Source organism: Nomia melanderi, chromosome 9, assembly GCF_051020985.1.
Source record: "Nomia melanderi isolate GNS246 chromosome 9, iyNomMela1, whole genome shotgun sequence".
Taxonomy (NCBI): Eukaryota; Metazoa; Arthropoda; class Insecta; order Hymenoptera; family Halictidae; genus Nomia; species Nomia melanderi.
In genome coordinates, this window is record NC_135007.1 from 12112538 (window position 1) to 12132475 (window position 19938).

General features: G+C 39.4%; 1 protein-coding gene and 1 non-coding gene across 4 annotated transcripts; one reads left to right on the top strand and one right to left on the bottom strand.

Moving 5' to 3' along the window:
* Positions 1-38: 38 nt before the first annotated feature.
* On the bottom strand, positions 39-14340 carry LOC116432824 (uncharacterized). 3 transcript variants are annotated; one of them, XM_031990237.2, is made up of 28 exons: positions 14171-14340; positions 12715-13176; positions 12221-12571; positions 11933-12104; positions 11566-11841; positions 10315-11481; positions 9645-9788; positions 9219-9575; positions 8267-9001; positions 7774-7865; positions 7542-7690; positions 7088-7198; positions 6229-6573; positions 5670-5884; positions 5419-5531; positions 5189-5333; positions 5007-5107; positions 4715-4890; positions 4351-4637; positions 3986-4193; positions 3649-3832; positions 3318-3530; positions 2919-3044; positions 2198-2359; positions 1686-1835; positions 1258-1489; positions 693-872; positions 39-478 (listed from the first exon to the last, which is right to left on the bottom strand). In XM_031990237.2, the coding sequence occupies exons 1-28, from the start codon at positions 14234-14236 to the stop codon at positions 342-344; spliced, it is 7056 nt and encodes a 2351-aa protein (XP_031846097.2). In that variant the 5' UTR covers positions 14237-14340; the 3' UTR covers positions 39-341. The 3 variants fall into 3 exon arrangements, with proteins under 3 accessions (XP_031846097.2, XP_031846099.2, XP_031846098.2); XM_031990239.2 differs by lacking the exons at positions 8267-9001; positions 9219-9575; positions 9645-9788; XM_031990238.2 differs by lacking the exons at positions 39-478; positions 693-872; positions 1258-1489 and having other exon boundaries at positions 1712-1853.
* A 2584-nt stretch (positions 14341-16924) lies between these two features.
* TRNAE-UUC (transfer RNA glutamic acid (anticodon UUC)) lies at positions 16925-16996 on the top strand. Its single transcript has one exon. It is a non-coding gene; the product is annotated as a tRNA-Glu (tRNA).
* Positions 16997-19938: the final 2942 nt, after the last annotated feature.

The window sequence follows — 19938 nt, forward strand, 5'->3', positions numbered from 1 at the left end:
CTCAGAATATCACTTGTTAATACAAACAATGCAACGAATTAATATTTACCACAATTTTATTTTCTGGCGACATGTGTTTTTCTTAAATTCAATTTAAATATTCTCTGTTCAATTATTAGCAGTATTAAAATACAATGTTACATGTAAATGTTCTAACCTTAGATACTAATAAATATGCAATATTGATCGTTGAACCTATTTGGCAGAAAGTAATTGAACTATTATAATTTATATGTAATTGGCGATATCAACAATCTATAAGTGAATAATTAACTACTAGATCTATTTGAGATTATTTAAATGGAAATGGTTCGGAACTGTCAGAGTTTAAACAATTAATTCTACCTTCCTGAGAGGGATTCTTTAATCTTCTGATCGATCCAACGACGGTAATGGGAAACACGAACGTAAACACCGGGCTTGTTCACTTTCCCACAATGTTGTCCCCAGCTGGTAATCCCGTACAATGTGAAACCTCCTATATGAAAAAGAAACAAGAATCTCGTATCGAAGTAACTACATCGCGAATAAGAATGCTATCAAAACGAAATTTATAATAACATGCACGAAGTACAGTTACTTTCATAACTTCCATGTAAATTTGAAATAAATTTTACCTAAAATTGAAGATTTATCTAACGTAAAAGCTTTTCATCTGTTTGTTTTCTTTTAAATCAGAAATATTTCGTTACCGTTATGATGACAAACTAATGGTCCACCGGAGTCACCATCACAGGTGTCTGCACCCTCGTCAAGGAATCCAGCGCAAACCATGCCATCTCTAATGGCACCCGGACCATAAACGTGTTCTGCTCTACATACGGATTGGTCCAATAATGGTACCCAACCGTACCTCAAGTCTTTAGAATGAGCTGAAACGAACAATTCTCAAATGTCAAATATATGTATGAATATAATAAAAATTAAAATTATATAACTTCACAACATTAATCCATATGTTTCACAAGATCCAATTTTTAACCCTCTACTCGAACGTATTTCGTCATAAATACTTAATATTTTCTGACTAGACGAAGACAATATTTTTTGAAGTAACTCAAAGAAAGCACAAGTAAATTGAGAAACAAAGCTTTTTCATCCCAATATTTTACAGGCTGATGCATTACACAGTTTAATGTTAAATATCAAATTTTACAGTTCTACTGTGTCAAATCTAGTGCTGACTGAGAATCACCTCTCGAGTGCAAATGGTTAATATCTGATAATATATTAATTCGATCGAAACAGATCTTTTACCAGATTTCCCAGTGTCGATGCTGCCGAATCCACTGATAGTGCAATTAAGACCAGCCGGATATTCTATGTTCTCCGGTGGCAGGCATATCGGCATGATATCCTTGCCAAGAGCTATTCCTCGTCCCTTCAGCAATACTAAAGCAATATCGTTGTTCATTCGATGGCCCTTGCGGAAATCCTCGTGTATATAGTAGTTCTCGATATTGGCTTCTGCTTCTGTTCCTTCATCTATCTAACATGTTCGTGCGTTTATATTGCATGTGAAACTCGCTTTAAACTTCGATCCACAGTTAATTTCATGGAAACCGATGTTCAGTATACAAATGTGACATTTTAAAGAAAGAGAAAGGTAAAGGTTACTATTTTAGAACCTATTTTAGAGTCTATAATAGAGAAGCAGATAATAATTCAGAGCAGACTTTAATTACCTCTGTATTATAATCACCAGCACGAACAAAGTAAGTCCCTTTATTGTACCCTTCCAGACAATGAGCAGCGGTGAGCACGTGCAGAGGTGAAAGAACCACCGCCCCACACCAATGGTTCGACCTGCTGTGTCCTCGAACGCGAATGCTGGCCTGTTAATATTAAAAACACTGCAAAGAGTAATCCATAAAAGGCCTCAAACCAAAAATGGTAAAAAGTATTTCAAACGTATAGCACAAATGTTAATCATAGAAATGTTTGTGACACACGATCTTTAAAAATTATAGCCCAGAAATCCTTGAGGTTTCTTCGAGTATAGAGAACATAATATTAATGCAAGGTGTTAATCGAAAATGGTTTAAATTAAATCCATTAAAATGTAGATATTTAAAGAATAAAATAGAGAACAAAAATAACAGTGTAAATGTCAGTAATTTCCCTGGTATAGTAAATGAGTAATAAAGTAATTTAAATTAATGTTTTGATAATTAATCGTTTCAATTAATTAATTTACCTGCCAAGGGTAACTTCCTTTCGGCGCGATGGAACCGTGCACCACTTTCGCGAATATGAGATCCTCCTCGGAGTTGAAGTCTTCCAATCGCTGGCCGCAATTAGTCGGAAGTATGTCATTGATGTCCTTGGCCATCACATCCGGCAGCAGGTCCCAGTCAAGCTACAATTATTGACTCTATTATGCAATTCGCACGCGTGAAGCCGACAAATGGGGGTAACCAGGGTCAAGGAATGAAGTAAACAGGTTTCGTTGCGTAAGCTGATCGTTTATTGAAGTAACGCTTCTAACTGTTGTTTACAAATCTCCGTCTGTAGTTTATCATTACAACACACCAAGATCAGGATGTTAAATAATTCACGTAACCGTTGCGTTTTAAGTTAAGTATCCCTAGTAATTTATGCTAAACGTTTCTTACAATATAGAGGATCTTGTTAGACGATAAATTAAATTCTAACCATACCCTATCTTTGGCAAAGAAATTGCATCCCTTTAACTGTTAAAATAAGAACATTTATAACTATTTTTAAAAATATTCTCTTCTGGAAATCTTATTGCACTTCGAAAGAAACAGAATTAATCACCTAATTCTTTATTTGCCTGTAGCACAGCCATTTTTCGAGTATTAACGAATATCAAGGAATTTTGATTGAACAGACGTTCAGAAGAGATTCAAGTTTCTAAATTACACTCCCCTCTTCCTGAGAACGTTTCGATTTACCTCGGAATCGTTAACATTCCCACGTGTACAAATCACACCTGCGTCCTCGTCATGGTTGCAATTATTTTGGCCCCAGTGATTGTGCTCGCATCGATACAGCTGAGTCTCGTTTCCGCGGCAAGAAACCTTATTTAAGTAAACACCAAGTTAACCATATAATTAGACGCAGATAAGAACATGATCCTATAACTGTCTCATTGGTTACACTATTAATAATCCCAGGAGGAAGAAAATGAAACTATCAAAGTTTCTTCCACCTTGTTTTGTTCTGTAAATCTTTATACGTTATGAATTCATGAAAATCTACGATTTAATAAAGTTCTAATTACAAAGGAACTGAGTAAAAAATAATTTCAACAGAAGAATGGTCTTTCGAAGTTCTTTCTTTTCCAAACTTACTTCGTCCAGCCAAATGGGTCCTTCTCCAGGCCCAAAGTATCCATCCTTCTTGGCAAAAGCTTTCCCTGTGTATCCCAAGGACCTGCAAATCACAGTAGCAGCTGCAGTAGAGAAATCGTCGTCGCAGACGGTGCCCCATACACCGTGGTGACGAACTTCAACCCTTCCTTCTAAAGGAGAGCTTCCATTCGCTAGTCGTATCTCGAAAGGTGCCTAAAATGATCACCCAACGTTGCAAATCTTTTATTCCCTTTAAATCAGAAATCAATTCCATTCGAGAAATACATTATACAATCCAATGTATATCTCCGGAAATTATTTGGTTACCCACGTCGCAATGCTGGGAACTTTCGTCAGAACCGTCCGGACAGTCGACTACCTCGTCGCATATGAACGCAGTCGGAATGCATGTGGGACTTTTCTCACACTTCCAATGTCCATCTTGACAAGTATCCACTGCTGTCTTGCAAACAACGCCTACTGCTTCTTCTGGCTGGCAATTGTGAACACCCCATCTGTGAAGGAAAGCATGGAAACTCTGATTATCTCTGTAACATTATTATGTTAGTAATATCTTCTTTATGTATAACCATTGCAAAGCATCAGGGATATTCTCAGATTCAAGGTTTTAGGTTCACTTAAGATTTTAAATATTTCGTGCCAAGTACCCATCGAAATCACATTCGCGCAATGATGTCTCGTTCCCTCGACATTGAAGCTGATCCACGATGAATCTCGTGGGTGGGTCCAGATTCCCATAGAATCCTCCTGGTCGGATTTCCAGAGCGCCAAGAGTGAAGCCAAGCTCTTTGCAAACTACATCGGCGTCGATCATACCGAAACCATCGTCGCAAACTTGACCCCAGACTCCCAAAACTGTAGAGATCATTGTTTAAACAGAAATTCTGAAGATCTATTTGTTAAATAGTTTCTTTGGGACATTCTGTTGATGTGTATTTTAAAGGAAATTTATTAGTAGAGAATATTTATCTTGTTGCTTCCTGAACTGAATACACTGAACGTTGAAACGTACCCTTGACTTCAATTCTCCCTTCGTAACTGTTATTCGAGCCAGCAAGTCGAATGGCATAGTCCAGATTTTCCAGGGTGCAGATACTTTCGTCGCTACGATCGTGGCAGTCGTTTTTCCCGTTGCACACTTTGGTCTGGTTTATGCACTTCTTGTTGTCGCAAACGAACATGCCGTCGCAATTTAAGCTTCTTTCTTTCATTTCGTAATAATCGAATTCCCGATTGGGTTTCAAGGATCCTGTCATGCCGACGTTGCTATGGCTTAATAGACAAATGTTCCCTGCTGCCCTGAGAATATTAAAAGCCAACAGAAAAATTAATTTACGTGATCAGTTTTGTGAAGGAATCGTTAATAGTCTTATTACTTGTGCGAAAACGATCGACACGTGAAGTCAGCATCCTTGCATCTGACGGCGCAAGTTTTTAATGGGGTATTCAACCATTTTTCGACATCGTGCCCTTCTAACTTATGTTTCGCGTATTTTTGGTAAAGGTCCATCTGTGACGAGCAATCGCTTTCGTCTGCGCCGTTTCTGCAGTCCTTAAAGAGCAGTGAATATTTTATGTAATCAAGTATTGTATCAGAAATTTATGAGAGCGACATTTAATAAGCATAAATGGCTTGAAAGTGAAGTGTGAATATAATTTCGATTTTACCTCTTCTCCATCGCAAACCCACTGTGAAGGGATGCACTCTCCCGGTGAACACTCAAAATGTTTGGGCATGCAGAGGCCTCCCAAACTTGACCTTTGAGATCCTAGAGCAGATTGAAATAAAAATTGAATGGAATCAGAATCTCATTTGTTCGACGCTTGTTCGGGAAGGTCGTAGATGGTACCAATATTTCCGCAAGGTGGAATGTCACAGTGTTCTCGTTGTCCATTTGGCTCAGTGAAGCACCATGGTCTCGATTCTTTAAGAGGTTGTAGATTTCTGCAGTAATTATGAGTTTTCAATTTCTCCTTGGTGTCTCGACTAAGAGCCTACAGGAGAAATGAATGAATAAATAATTCATATAACAATAATTCGTCACTAAAGAAGAAGAAAGTAAAAGAAAATAAAACTAACCAGTATTCTTAATGAATGGGCTACTTTTTCGTCAGCCCACGGAAGACAACGCTTCCCAGATGCTGTCACGTTTGCATTTCCCATGTATTGAGCTCCTTTCCCATAAACGCAACCTGTTAATAAAAATTAAACAAATATACTACTGAAGTTATATAATAGAACCTATTCCTGAAGTCTTACTCAATGTGAAATAAGAATATGAAATAAATATATATTAGCCACGAGTTAAGATTAAATTGAAAACATCATACCAATATCATCGTAGGGTCTTTTGCAAATATAAGAATGTCCCTTCGCAGAGGTAGTACAATCTTCAGTGTCCCAGAAGAAATAGTCAGCGACACAAATCGTGTCAGGTCTCTCGTGACACGGAAGTTTGCGTTTCATCACGATGCAAAGAGGACGCGAGCCCACGTGTGGGGGCACCTGCTTGTCTTCCAGCCAACCTGGCCACCATTTTGAGAACCTAACGAAGAATCATTAAAAGAACCACTACAATTAGTGTCCACGACTATAATAATTAGACTTCAAATTCGTATGCATGGGAAATTTGATGGAAAATTCGAAAGTGCAAAGTTACACAAAATCTACGAATTACGAAGAAATATATATAAAATTAAATATAAAATTAAAGTAAATATAAATAAATATATATAAATTAACAGCACATGCAGTGCTGTTAATATTTTTTAGCAAAAGTATTCACCATCGTGATTCTAGTTTCGTAATTACGTTCTTAAAACTTTGAATTTGCATACAGATCTAAAGTACAGTAATAATTATCAGAAACAATCTGTAACAGCTCCCTACTTGAACTTGGCTTGCGAAGAGTCTTCCCAGAGCCACAAGGTGTGATTCAGAGTAGTGAAGCCAACACCGGAAGTCATGATGGAGCCGATCTCCGGGTGCATCTGCAGCAGCCATTCGGAGATGAAGTCGTTTTCTGCTTGGCTGGTGATGTCAACAAGACGTGCCTGCTTCCGTGAACAATAATCCAACGCTTCCGCGTGGTTCAGACCGCTATCGGGTTCTGCCAGGTGGTAACAGTGTCCCTCATACGGGATCTCATCGCTGCGGCAGTGAGCCACACGATTCAAAACGCAGCTCACGCCTACCGCGTCTCTTTCTACGCGACAATGTTGTCCATGAGTGAATCTGAAGGATCACAGATAATTTATTAGCTCTTTGAACTCGAGCCATTTAAAGTTTATCATTACAAACTGTGAAACTTTGTTATAAAATATATTATAACATTTATATCTATATTCGATAAAAAACAGTGAAATATATCTACGACTTTCTTTTCATACGTTTATTTATATGTTAATATGCTTTTTCTATTAAAATTGCTTGGAATTGCTGGTAATACCAATGAGAAAAAGTTTCGAGTGCAAAGGGTTAGTAATTGCCCGTTACTAAATATCGAATCATTAGGTAACAATCTTTCTTAATCTTGTTGACGATGGTTTTATCTTGGTTTTTAAGCTACAATTCTTTAGACCTAAGATTTTTCATAGAATTTTTCATGGAAGGTGTCAGCCGTTAGGGTTCAGCTTTACAATACGCTGCATTGTAAACATGTTTCGTCATGGGTTCGCGGAATGCAATTCTGCAACGTGTTACAATCTTATCTGCTGACCCAGAGTGAAATACGTGAATCACAGCTTACTTGCACATTTGGAATCTGGTCTCGTTGCCTTGACAAGACACAGAATCCGCGGCTATCCAACTGGGTATCCCGTTGCGATTGTTCCTCCCTTGCCAGGCCATTTCGGCACCTCTGTAAACAGTGGAGCATTTTTTATTCGACAAGTGTCATCTCTGGGTAATCTCACTTAGGTTTAGTATAATTAACCCCTTGCTCTACAATATCGTGATAGACTCGTGGTTAAGGTTTCAAATAAATATCGCTCAATTCTTTCAAGTCCGAATTGAATATTATGTTTCTATTATTAATTATAATGTTTCTGAGTAAATGTAGACAGAATAAAAATTTAACCAAAATTTTCCTCTTTTTCTAATAAATTATGAAATATCTCTGGCGAGCGCAATTGCGAAAGAAATCATAAAGCGAAGGGTTAATACGGTGTAATAAGGGTGGAATCTTTTATAGGGATATGTACCTTGTGTAACCTAGTTGCTTGCACACAACATGAGCTTCTTTCAGCGTCCAGCTGTTTCTGGAATCGCAAACGACTCCCCAGCCAGGGATTTTTCCTTGAACTTCCACGTAACCTTCGTGGGGACCAGAACCACCCCTCAGACGAATCACCTGATACGAGGAAAATAAAGAAATACTTAACATGTTTGAATATAATATAAAATTTCTGATTCATCCACATCGAGCATCCTCACCTGGCCAGAGATTGGAGTCGGATGAGACACTTTTCGAGCGTGGTCTAATGGTTCCACCGGTGGCACATAATACGATGGAAATGGTGGTTCCTCTGGAAGAAATAATCAATGCAGTGTGAATAATATGATTGACGAATTACACGAACAAAATTGAAGTAGTAAAGTACTAAAAATGACATGTGCATAATTTTAATGAATGCTCAATACTTCATTCAGAACAATGCAAAGAAATAGTGCGACTTCCTTTCTTCAAGTTGCTTTTGGACCATGAAGTAATATTCAAGGTAATATGAAACAGTCATCAATAAAAGGAATGAATATATAATTTTGTTACACGTATACAACGATGAAAGCGCCAACGTTAAGATGTCATTCCAATAGTGCTTCATGCGAAAAGCGTGATCGATCGAGCTTAAATCTAATCAACTTACCTTCATCCTGTTGGATCTCGAAGCAATCGCAATCGTTCTTTATAATTAAGCAACAAACTTACCTCCGTCAACTGGAGGAGCTTCGATATTAAAAAGATCCACGTCCGACTTTTTCTCATTGATTCTCATGATATGGCTCGATTCCGTGGTCGTCCGAGTTTTATTTTCGAATACCAACACTGGCTTCCAAACTTCCCTCTCATCCAAGACGTCCACATCGTAATCTGGATTCGCGAAATAATCATTCGCTTCGACCTCTACGCTAGACAAGGCAGGTTCCGTAGTGGTAGTAACTTTCTCCAAAGCTTTCTTCGGTGTTCTTTGAACGCTTTTCTTTGGCAGGACCATATGCACGTCAGGAACTCTTTGTTTGCGTTTGGTAGTCTTCACAGAGACAGAGGAGTTGGTAGAGCCATTGTTTGCTTGGTAACTTGGTGGTTCAATGCTCACTGTTGGCACATTTGAGTATGGATCGGAATTACTCGATGAGTCAGGACTCGGTGGTACCAAGAAAGGATTTGGTTCCTGCGGATGGCTGAAATTCGGTGTATTCTGAGGAACACTCGGGGGTTCGTAAAATGGCGGCTGAAGATCTGTCGCTGGCTCAGCTGGGTAATTCGAGTTGGTACGTGACGGTTTGTAATACGGCGGCAGCAAATCTGATGGTAGCACTGGTGCTAAGTTAACGTCGCCTCTTGATGGATTCGTTGAACCCGGAGATGTCAACGATCGACTGGGAGGTGGGTAATGTGGCGGAAAGCCTGCCCTGACCTCGAATATTTGGCGATGGATTGTGTCTGTTGAATTAATAAAAGATTTTTATTATTTTAGAAACATGATAATACCTAGAACTTAATATTCCATTAAATGTACGTTTATTCCACGGTGATTCAATTTTTGATTTTTTAAATTCTGCTGGAAATATTCCATTGAAATTCTGATGTAACGGATATTGTGATAATTAATGATTAAAGTCGCTCAATCGTGACTCAATCGTGAATATTGAATGATTACCAGATCCTGATAAATCTCCAGTACTATCCGATGAGGAATTCATTCGATGATGCTTAGAAGTACGTCGACCAGGTGAAGCTGAAGTATTTTTAGTTGCATTTGGACGATCGAAAGTATTATAATATGGCGGCTGGAGCTCCACTGGTAATGTAGGAATATCGGTGGATTGCGAATCGATGTAAATATTTCGGTCGCTTATATTATATCGATCATTCGGTCCATAAGTTTTCGTCTTCGAGTGTCCCTGGTGAATTTGAATATCTTTTCTGCTGAAGTGGTCCCTTGTGTCATTTGTATCTATGTATACGTTGCTCGGATAATTCATTCTCGAAGCATCGAATGAGGTGTCTTTAATCTCTGCGATCACGAGGAAAGCGAATAGTGATTATAATAACTAGAAATAAGGGAAATATTGTATTCTTCTACCTGGTGGAAATTTTTTGTTTGTATTCTGATAAATGTCTATTTTCGGTGTCCACTGGTTGAGTTTCGAATCCGCTTCCTTATCAGCTACTCTATCATAGATGTTCCGATCCCTCCAATTCTGAAAAATGTCATTTCTGGTGCGACCTAAAAAAAAATGATACTTCAATATTCAGATCCATTCGTCTGTTAGCTAATTTTCTATACATATACGAAGACGAAGTAAATGAAATCTACCAGTTCGCTCACTAAATATTAAATATATTTACCTGTGTGTTAGACAATTGTGAAAACAATAATTGCTGCTCACAGAACGAAGGTCTGCGTTTGTGTATTATGAAAAGAGGTCTAATTACGAATTAATCAGTCTTACCTGTGGATTCTTTTTTACGTGAAATAAACTATCAAGTTCATTTCAAATTTCAGGTGACACATTTCATATGAACTCATGGGGAAAAGCTTAACCGTAAATTAGTACACATTATTCAAGATCACGATGCAATTCACGAAACAGCAACAAGATCGTCATGCAATTGTGGGATTATCGAAAGCAAAAATCGAGCAGCCAAGAAGCACCGATTAAAAATTAGATGTATTCGTTTGCAATGAATAAATTAGTATATTAATATACAAGTCGACAGTAATATCCAGCGGGAAATCAATTAAAAATTACCTTGATTCCACCGTTTATTCTCTGGTTGAGGATGACCTTCAGGTGATGATGGTCTAGGTCCTTGCTGGTTCGAGATACGAGGGGCAAATCTTGGCGTCGATACTGAATGAGTCCAAATTGTTTTATTCCTGGTCTGTCTATCGTCATTCTCTGGCACTTTATAGGTATTGTCCACATAAACATTTTCACCGGGCAGAGGTTGTTGATTGTATCCCGGTTGAGGAAACCGTGGATCATTTCTACCATGCTCTTGCCTATTGGGTGTCAACTCTTGCCACGATCTTCGATTAGATGGCAGGTTTACATGATCGAATCTAACATGAGTGTTAGAAGGATTCGGCTGCTCAAAGATGACACTTCGAGTCTGCTGATCAGACTCGTGAATATTAGAAGAATCCTCTGTCTGATCAAACAGAGTGACTGTAGTGTGTTGTTCAGATTCATGAATGTTAGAAGAGTCTTCTTTCTGATCTAAGAAAGGCCTTTGAGTTTGTTGACCAGACTCATGGTACTCTGGTAAACTAGGACCAGGATGAGGCCAGCTATGATGATGATCATGATGATGATATTCTGGTTGCCACCTGCCATCAGGTTGACGAGGTCCTTGAGGTTGAGGACCAGAAGGAGGAGCAGGTTGTTGAGTCTCTGGACGTCCACTACCATTGTGTGTAGAGCCATATGGGTAATGATGATGAACATGATGGTGATGCTGATGGTACATGTGATTTGGTACGTGACCACTGGACCCAGGACCCTGTTGCCATGGTACACTTGGAGAGCCTGGGTTTCCTTTTGGACCCCAACGATCTGATTCATCAGGATGTCTAGGATAAGAGGGTACATTGCCATCATATTGACTACCATGGCCGTATTGACCTGACCAATGAGGTGGCACAGGAGTAGTCCTAGTGTTAGGTGTCCAATGCGGTTTCCAATTGTGACTAGGAGTATCTGAGTCTGCTTCTGGAGGCTTCGCAGTATCTTCAGAATTCGGCATCCAACTTGGCCGCCATGTTGGACGCAACGCGTCCCAGTCTGTTGCAGGTCGACTCGTTGTTGGATTGCTTGGTGACATTGATTGTCCTCGGCCGTATTGGTTGTAAACAGTATGCTCCCAGTTTCTTGAATCCGAGCCAGATGACCATGGTTTGGCAGTAGTTGTCTTCTCTGCAGAGATTATAATGTTTTTCAAATATAAATCATTATAAAGGAACGTTCACGATTTGATAATTATAATTATTCTCCAATTACTTTCGCTGCAGCCAGGTACGTTGTAAGGCCAATCACAAACGCTGATGGAAGGATTAAAGGCTGTTCCTGGGCCGCAGTCCATGATGAAAGTACCTCCATTAGCGCACTGCAAAAATTTCGTACAAGTGTCTGGGTGAGGTAACAATCCTGTAAAATCAGCGGGACAAACAATCTTCTTCGCTGGTTCATGCCTATTGAACTGCAGTTTCTTGTGCTCGAAAGTTTCATAATCTGGAGGTACCAACGGCGTCGTGGTGTCGCTGGACTTTAAGGCATCTGCTCAACAATATTAATCACATTTCCAAGAAACCATTTGCATTACTGCCAATTCTAATTTTATCAACATCTTTATCCAGTGGTTTGATACCTTCACAGCCTCTCACGTTACGTGGCCAGTCACAAACACTAATGGCAGGGTTGAACACTGTTCCTGGACCACAATCCATGATGTGCGTCCCGCCATTCGCGCACTGTAAGAACTTCGTGCAATCCGATGGATGCGGCAGCATACCTGTTATTTGAGGAGGACATCGTGGTTCCTGGCAGTGAAATTAAACATTCATAAGTAGACTGCGAATATCTATGCTAACATGTATTTTTAAATAATGAATTTTATTATAACACATTTGAAAGAAACAGTTCTGGTCGAACTAACCCGTAGTCTCTCGTGTTCCAGAAAAGCGTGTGACCCAGACGCCAAAGGCTCTCTCCTTCCCAGCGAATCCAGATACTCGGTGGAAGGAAATTCGGCAACCTCTCCGCCGTAACAACTCACTTTGTGCGGAAAATCGCATTCCAAAGTGTCTGGATTGAACAGTGTCCCAGGAGCACATGGTTGAACGAATGCTCTACCTTTCCAGCAATTAACGAAGAATTTGCAGTCGGGGGGGTAGACGAATTGTCCAGTCGAATCGAAATCTGGACACTGTACCCCAAGTTTCGAATCGTATCGAGCTACCGTTGATCTCAGGCTTGATGAAACAGAAAGTTCTTCCTTGTGAGGTTTCTGTAAGGAAAGTGAAGTTTACCACAATTAAGTACACACAATCAATAAAATAATTAAAAAACATTTGTGCCGTAAAGAACATCTTCTGCCAATATTAGTTAACTTTCAAGTAAGCTATAACTGACTTAAGATGATATATTCACCGTGTTATCAGCGGGTATTTCTTCGTAATCTTGATTACTTTTTACATTATGTTTGTCTTCTTTATTCTTAACACTACTGCGGTCCCGACGTTGTCCCAAATCACGAGAATCGGCCGGCACCGATGGGAATTTTCGATTTTCTTGCTGCTCATAGTCGCTGTATTCCAAGGCATAGTCGCCGTCTCGATTGACATTAATCGGTTTCGGACAATCGGTTTCTGATATGTCTGTTTTATGTTGAATTTCAGTGTCAGGAACCTTCGACCAAGGAATCCAGGTCTTTGTCTCAGCGTTCACTGTGTATGGTTTCTTAGGGATAGGGTTATCGGGATCCGTCTGCCATTTTGGAGAACGCGAGGGATCCTCGGTTGATTCTATGACATCTTTCTCTGACAAATACCAGGCAAGAGCTGGCTCTATTCGTTTCGGTGGTTTTGTTGTTGCTTCTCTAGGATGGTAAATCTGTGTAGTTATAAATATTAATTACAAATAGTAATTAACAATTTTTATATTTTAGATATTTTATATTTTCTTTCGATTAATGTCGCAGCATGAATGAACTTCGTAATAATTTATAATTATTCGATGATATTCAGCATCATTATTTATCATCTTGTAACATGATGTAATAAATATCATCATGATATTCTTTTTGTAGTAACAACTGTAAAGTGACTATATCTTAAAGCCGACGTCAAATGTGACACAATAAACATTTAAATCTAATTCTATATGTTTTCGTAATCCGTCCCTGAAATTATGCGCAGATCTTATAAAACACTGTGTAACGAGTTTGCGCCAGTTCAAGCGGTTCAGATTCCACATTGTTATTTTAACTTATCAGCACTTATCTCGTTAATGAATACTAACGACGTCTTTCTTCGCAGATAGTAATCGTCAAATATTTAATGACTTTTATTCGTCCGTTTTACTTTTACGAAACCATTGGCCACCTGGCCCGATTTTTAGTAACATCACAGCTGACGTGTTCACAGCTGGCACGACCAATGCATGTTCAACAATTTTTTTCGGCTGGCATTGCGAAACAAGTAAAAACCATAAAAGATTTCATAACTACATTGAATTCATCGCTAATAATTTTTCAAAAAAGTAGTAATACTTTCAGTGTTAAAAATTAACTCGAATAATTAACCGTAAATATCCCGAAACATTTATCTTGCTAACAAGAGATCTCGTAACGAATGTTTCGACACGTGAACCCTTCAAAATTGAAAATATATCGATTCCTCGATGTCAGAAATTGCTACAATATAATTTCATTCATTCACACTTTAACACTTGACACTACCAATTCATGTCCGATCCTCAACGAGTACCAAGACTTACAAACAACGTAATTATCATATATTATTATTAGTATATAAACCAAAAAGCTTTAATATCACGGTGGCCGAAGCGTGGGGGTTCAAAAAACGAAGATGGCAGGCACACGTACCGCACGGGCGAGCCCGAAGACGCAGAGGAGAGCGAGAAGGGCGGCGAGACGATCGGACCGCGACATTATCCTCAATGGTTCCACGATACACCAAGCATCGCGTCGTACTGATCCCCTTTTTCCCCGATAAAACCAGAGACGGTCCGATTCCGGTCGCGTTCTCGCTCGGGAACAACAGATAGCCAGCGTTCTTAGGAGGAAAACGCGCAATCGTTCTGGGAAATGAAAGGGTTATCGGACCCGGGGTCGAGAGTCGAGCCAAGTTCATCGTCAGAAGTGTATCTTCCGACGTATGTAACAGAAAAGGAGAAAACGAATTAGAGGACGGTAGCGACGAAGGAGAAGAGGCTCTAGCTGGAATCAAAAGGACAAACGTTGATCGCTTTGCTGAGAGGCGAAGAAGGAAAGGAAGACGGAAAGTGGCGAAGAGAGAAGGAGGAATCGAGAGAAAGGGAAAAGGAAAAATAGAAAAAATAAGGAGAACAATAGCAATAAAGAAGAGACGCTAGCTGCAAACAAAAGGAGGACCGAGCGTTGATTGCTCTGCTCGGAGAACGGAAGAATAAAGAAAGAGAGAGACGGCGACAGAGGTGGAGGTGGATGCATGCCTCTGTCAACGCGGCAATCGAGCGAGCGCACACCGAACTGTTTGCCAATTGACTCCCAGGCGAACGAATTAGCCCTTGTTGGGAACAATCAAACACTGCAGCTGGTAAAACGGCCGACGAGAGCCGGCTGCAAACACCGTCGCCTACGAAAACGGTAAACACGGAGTAGTCGTCACACTACCGATGCGATTTTATTCCCGACGGGTTACATAATGGCGGACGAGATACACGGGGATCACAGGACACGGTCAAGGGAGGTTCTGCTTCCTCGGCGAACGCCGGTCGCAGCCGATGGCGCCGCGAGTCCGATGAGTACATGTGCTCGACCTGCAGACATTCTTCCGGGAAAGCATCTCCTTCGAGCAGTCTTCCGGGTATGGTCTTACGTCGAACTCGTTTTCCTGCGAATGAAGAGGCTAGCTAGAGGATCCTGCGAATTGTGATTGATGATTCTTGTTTTAAGAGATGCTGATGGTTTGTCAATGAAATTTGATTAAGAGACACTGCAACTAGATTGTAATGCACACGTTAATTGATTTCATTGGTTTTATTCTTCTTAATCGTTTAATATCCTTTGCCAGATGCAACGAAAGAGTGAGAAACGATTAATTGTATCGTCCATATATTCTATGCTTACCACTTTCACTTTCTTAGCAGAAACGATCAAGCAAAAGGATAATGTTAAGAAGAGGATTAACAGAGACCTCATTCTTCCACAATGGAATGAGATAATTAACGTTGTATCTGCTTTACGACACTTCAGGATAGTGTTGTAATTATAGTGTTTAAACCACTACCGCGTTTCCGTCAATGAAAAACGCAGCGGATCTTCCGGTACACGACGGTCAACTATCTGCTTGACACCCGGGCAAAGGTCGTTTAAGCACTGTTGCATCGTTGCACTCTATTTGTTGCAGGCAGTGGTTAACTTGCACGGAGCATCGAACGTTACTGAGACAAGGTGATGGACCAGGCACAGCTAAATTACCTTCGTGTCAATTACTGATGCAAAGTCATAAATGAACTTGCACGGAAGAACGACGACTTAAATGATTCTTCGAACTTCTTAGGCATCGCGAAAACATTTTTCTTTCATCGAGTAGCGTTTAAAATGTTAATTAAGACATATTTAAATTTAATTCTAGAAGGTTTATGGTGGAAATAATAATCCAAGCACTTTAACGCGATCGAAAGATGTAAATGCTTTAATTTGACAAGCAGAGGGACATCGGCTTCAAAATACACATCAAAATTGAAGAGACATAGTAAGAATTGTATATTTGATAAGAAGAACATGTATAAAATATACGTAAATAATTATTTTCATTTGATTCATAATTTCCTTTGATTAATGGCGCCACCCGTGGAAGACTGCTCAAACTGCGAACGAACGCTGCCGGTAAATGGAAGCAAAGAGTAACAGAACTAAAACGAATATCGACAGAAGATACAGTTTGTAAAGAGTAACTTCAGCTTTTTGTTGAAGATGGGGCGTCCAGTGTTTACAGCAAATGTAAAGGTCATAATCTATCAATCCCCATTGATAACTGAGTGGGGTGGTTTTTTACATAATTAACAACTAATAATTACTTCTCTTCATCTCTCTTCTGTATTTCCTCTCTTTCGCTTATTTGGATTTTATATTACCTAATATAACAAATGAATTCTTATCTCAGATTTTATTTCAATTTAAATATCGATTCACACTGTATCTGGATACGTTAAGTATAAACTTTGAATATTAAATAAATCTTCTTTGAATCAGTATATCTTACCACAAATATAATTTCTATTTTTCTATTTCTAACATATTTTGAACAACTAATTTTCTATTCTCGTTGTCTTTTAGAAAAGAGTTTACATTATGAGTCTTTCTAAAAAAAATTTCCGATTATTTACTTATTTTACTCTAACCATTTGCCAGCTTCAATTTTTTAAATAAAAAATACCATCATACAGATTATGAGATGTTACATGTCGAATTAAATTGCACGTTATAAGGCGTAATTCTTCGACTAAACAGGTGTTTAAAATAAATTTTATCTGTAATACAATCATTTTTAATAATATATAATTTATTGATTCAACTTCGAAGGTATTATCTTTACATAAAAAATATCTTAAAGAAAGAAACTCTTTCATAATCTCCGGTATGGTCTAGTGGCTAGGATACCTGGCTTTCACCCAGGAGGCTCGGGTTCGATTCCCGGTACCGGAAATTCCTTTTTTGACTTTCAAGTTCATTTTTTTATATACATTTATTCGCAACTTGTAGTAATTCTTCAATAACAATTCATTACGTAACATATAGATTTATTTAAAACAAAATTATATTTAAAAGTTTCTAATCATGCCAGTATATCTTATATACACGTTGAAATACACATTTTGAAATAAATTACAAGTAGATCTTAAAGTACGAGAGAAAATTGTCGAATATTAGCATTACTGAATAATACACAATTTATTATCACTTCCGAAATAGATGAAATGTTCACTTGCATTAGAGCGATATGTACGTTATAGAATTATCTAACCGCATATAACACTCGTCGCCACGTATGCGTAAATTATCGATCATCAACTGAATTCACAATTGAGTATTTCGTTCGTTTATTCGTTTAATTTAATTTACACAAATTTAATACTTAACGATGTGTATATACATACTATGTGTCAAGAGCTTTACAAGAAAAAACTGTTACATGAGCACGGTAAGAAGCACAATAGTAACACCAAGCACTGTTTCATTGAACATAATATTATTTTTAATTAGCTAATCCTTGATTACGAAGACAGATTGAAACGGGCAAAGTTAATAACGATTCCCACAGTCTCCACGATTTTGCAAAGGGTAATCGCATGTCCCGATATTCGGATTGAATTCTGTTCCTGTTCCGCACGATAAAACGAAACACCCGCTGTTGTCGCAATGCTGATATTTCGTGCAATCACCTGGATAAGGTAAAACTTCTCCCTGAAACGAGCAAAGCACAATATCCGTCATTAAATGAATTAAACAATGGCGTCCAGTTACGTAGACAGCAAAGTTTCTTCAATTATTTTATCAGTAATATTTCTGACGTTAATCGTGTGAAACTCATGGTGAAATAATCATAAACGAAAAATAATACTCACATGAATGGATGCAGAGAAGAGACACAAAACGCCTAAAATCGCGCACAACAACATTTTAAGGAGCTTCATGCTGCTTGTTGGTTCTTCTACGAATCCGTTCCTCGAGTATCGAGTGTCTTCTTTGCTGAAGAATCGAATTTTATATATGATTCTTCAAACTATAAATAAGTATAATGACTTAATGTGCTATCTGGAAATAAACTTTTTTCCAATGACTTCACTCGTGTTTTCATCATCGGCGTATTGCGCAAGATGGCATTTTTACAAGACTTTAATTCTACGAACCGCGGAAGATCAAAGTCTCGGACAATATCAGGACTGTGTGTGCATTTGCACGAGGAAAAAATGATTTTCATAGGAATTAACGTATTTGCGTCAACGCGTTCGTGGTATTCTCCACTCGTCCGACGAATTATGGCCTTACATTTTACGATTTATGTCCATGTTGTTGCGTTAATGATAACATAATTCATTCAGAGAAGTTGAATTAACATTTTCTGAAATATTTTCAAGGGTAGAAGTTGCCAACAGCGTCCTCTATCAACGGATGACTGAGACATCATCTCGTGAATCGATAATACAGTGAACTTCGAGTAGGAAAGTCGATAAGATGTTTTGTTTATTATTGTAACATAGCGTTTCAATAAATTTATTACTATTAACGCATTACTAAGCATTTTTCTGCATAGTACACATTTTATTCTAACAATCCAAATAAATTAGACATCATTTGGCTTTGTTATCTGATGATAACAGTCCATTCCATCCAATCTACTTTGCTAACAGAATCGACAATGATTATCAAATTATAAACCAAAACCATCGAAGAACGTGTACATTCCAATCATAAAGAATCCTATTTCCACATAACAGAAATCACTTTACAAAATTCCCTCTGGAATCAATCAGAAACTTCAAACTTTCTAAAACACAGTTACCATTAACATGTAACCATCAATCTATAATATCCACTCATTCACTGCATATTGCACGTAACATATAACTCCATCCACAAACAAGACCAACTAAAACATCCGCGAGTTGACGCGAATCAATAACTGTTCATCAAATAATGATAAAGCAAACGTTCAAGTAACGGTATACCTCTCCTACCTATAAACCAAATCCAAAGCCACTTACCGGAGAACCAATAAAAATATCCGTGCCGCGTAGTCGAGCTACTTCGAATCAAAGCGCAGCGTTCGAGCGCTCGAAAAGGGGGTCGCTTCAGCCCGAGTGTCTTTGCATTGACAATTTACCATCCCTTCTTTCTCACAGAAACCGCAGCATGCACCCATCATGTCGATTTCCAGCGCGCCCCCACCCGTCGGCCGAGAACAGCCGACGACGTAGCGATCCATCGACAAATCGCGTCGCTCCCCTAACAGCCACCTACGACGTTGGTCTGATCTCGGGGCAGGCGGTTGGTCGCCGCGATCGAGGCGCTCCCCGAGCGTCGAATGAGCGCGCTGGGAACGCCCACCACCCTTCGCTACATAGATCCGCACCCCGTCGCCGTCTCAGGGGTGGAGTCGACCAATGACACGGTGGTAACGCTCGTCTGACAACGTGGCCTTCGGAGCCGCCCCCGCATTTCCCGTGGCTAACTAGCACTACCCCACTATAGTCGCGTCAGCCACTCAGCCAGCAAGTCCCCGGGCCGTCTAGTCGCCCGTTGGAATTCCCCACCTATCTCGCTGTCACCTTCCTCTGGCCCCTCTTCATCTACCCTACCTCCTCTAGGCCAACGTACCAGCCGCACCGAAGAAGTGGTGTACACCGCGCGATAGCCTGACTAAACCTCCACCTAGCGATGGCTTAGACCCCGTGTTCAAATTGTTTGTCGAGGTATCTCGAAGCTTCTTCGCTTTCTGTGATACCTGCTGGGACCAGCTGCTCGAAGGGGTCGTCGAATAAGGGTGTCGATGAACATTTTTATAGAAGACAGTCATAATGCATGAAACGGTGAGAACCTCCTTCCTAGCGAAACTGTACATTTCATAATCTCGGAGTAAAACCAGT

What these genes read in the sequence shown, in the direction of transcription:
- LOC116432824 (XM_031990237.2), bottom strand. Translation starts at nt 14,236, where the DNA reads ATGTCGCGGTCCGATCGTCTCGCCGCCCTTCTCGCTCTCCTCTGCGTC. An exon ending in TGGAACACGAGAGACTACGG is followed by an intron (nt 12,105 to 12,220) that starts GTTAGTTCGACC and finishes TTTCACTGCCAG; the next exon opens with GAACCACGATGTCCTCCTCA. An exon ending in GAATAAACGGTGGAATCAAG is followed by an intron (nt 9,789 to 10,314) that starts GTAATTTTTAAT and finishes ATTTTTTTTTAG; the next exon opens with GTCGCACCAGAAATGACATT.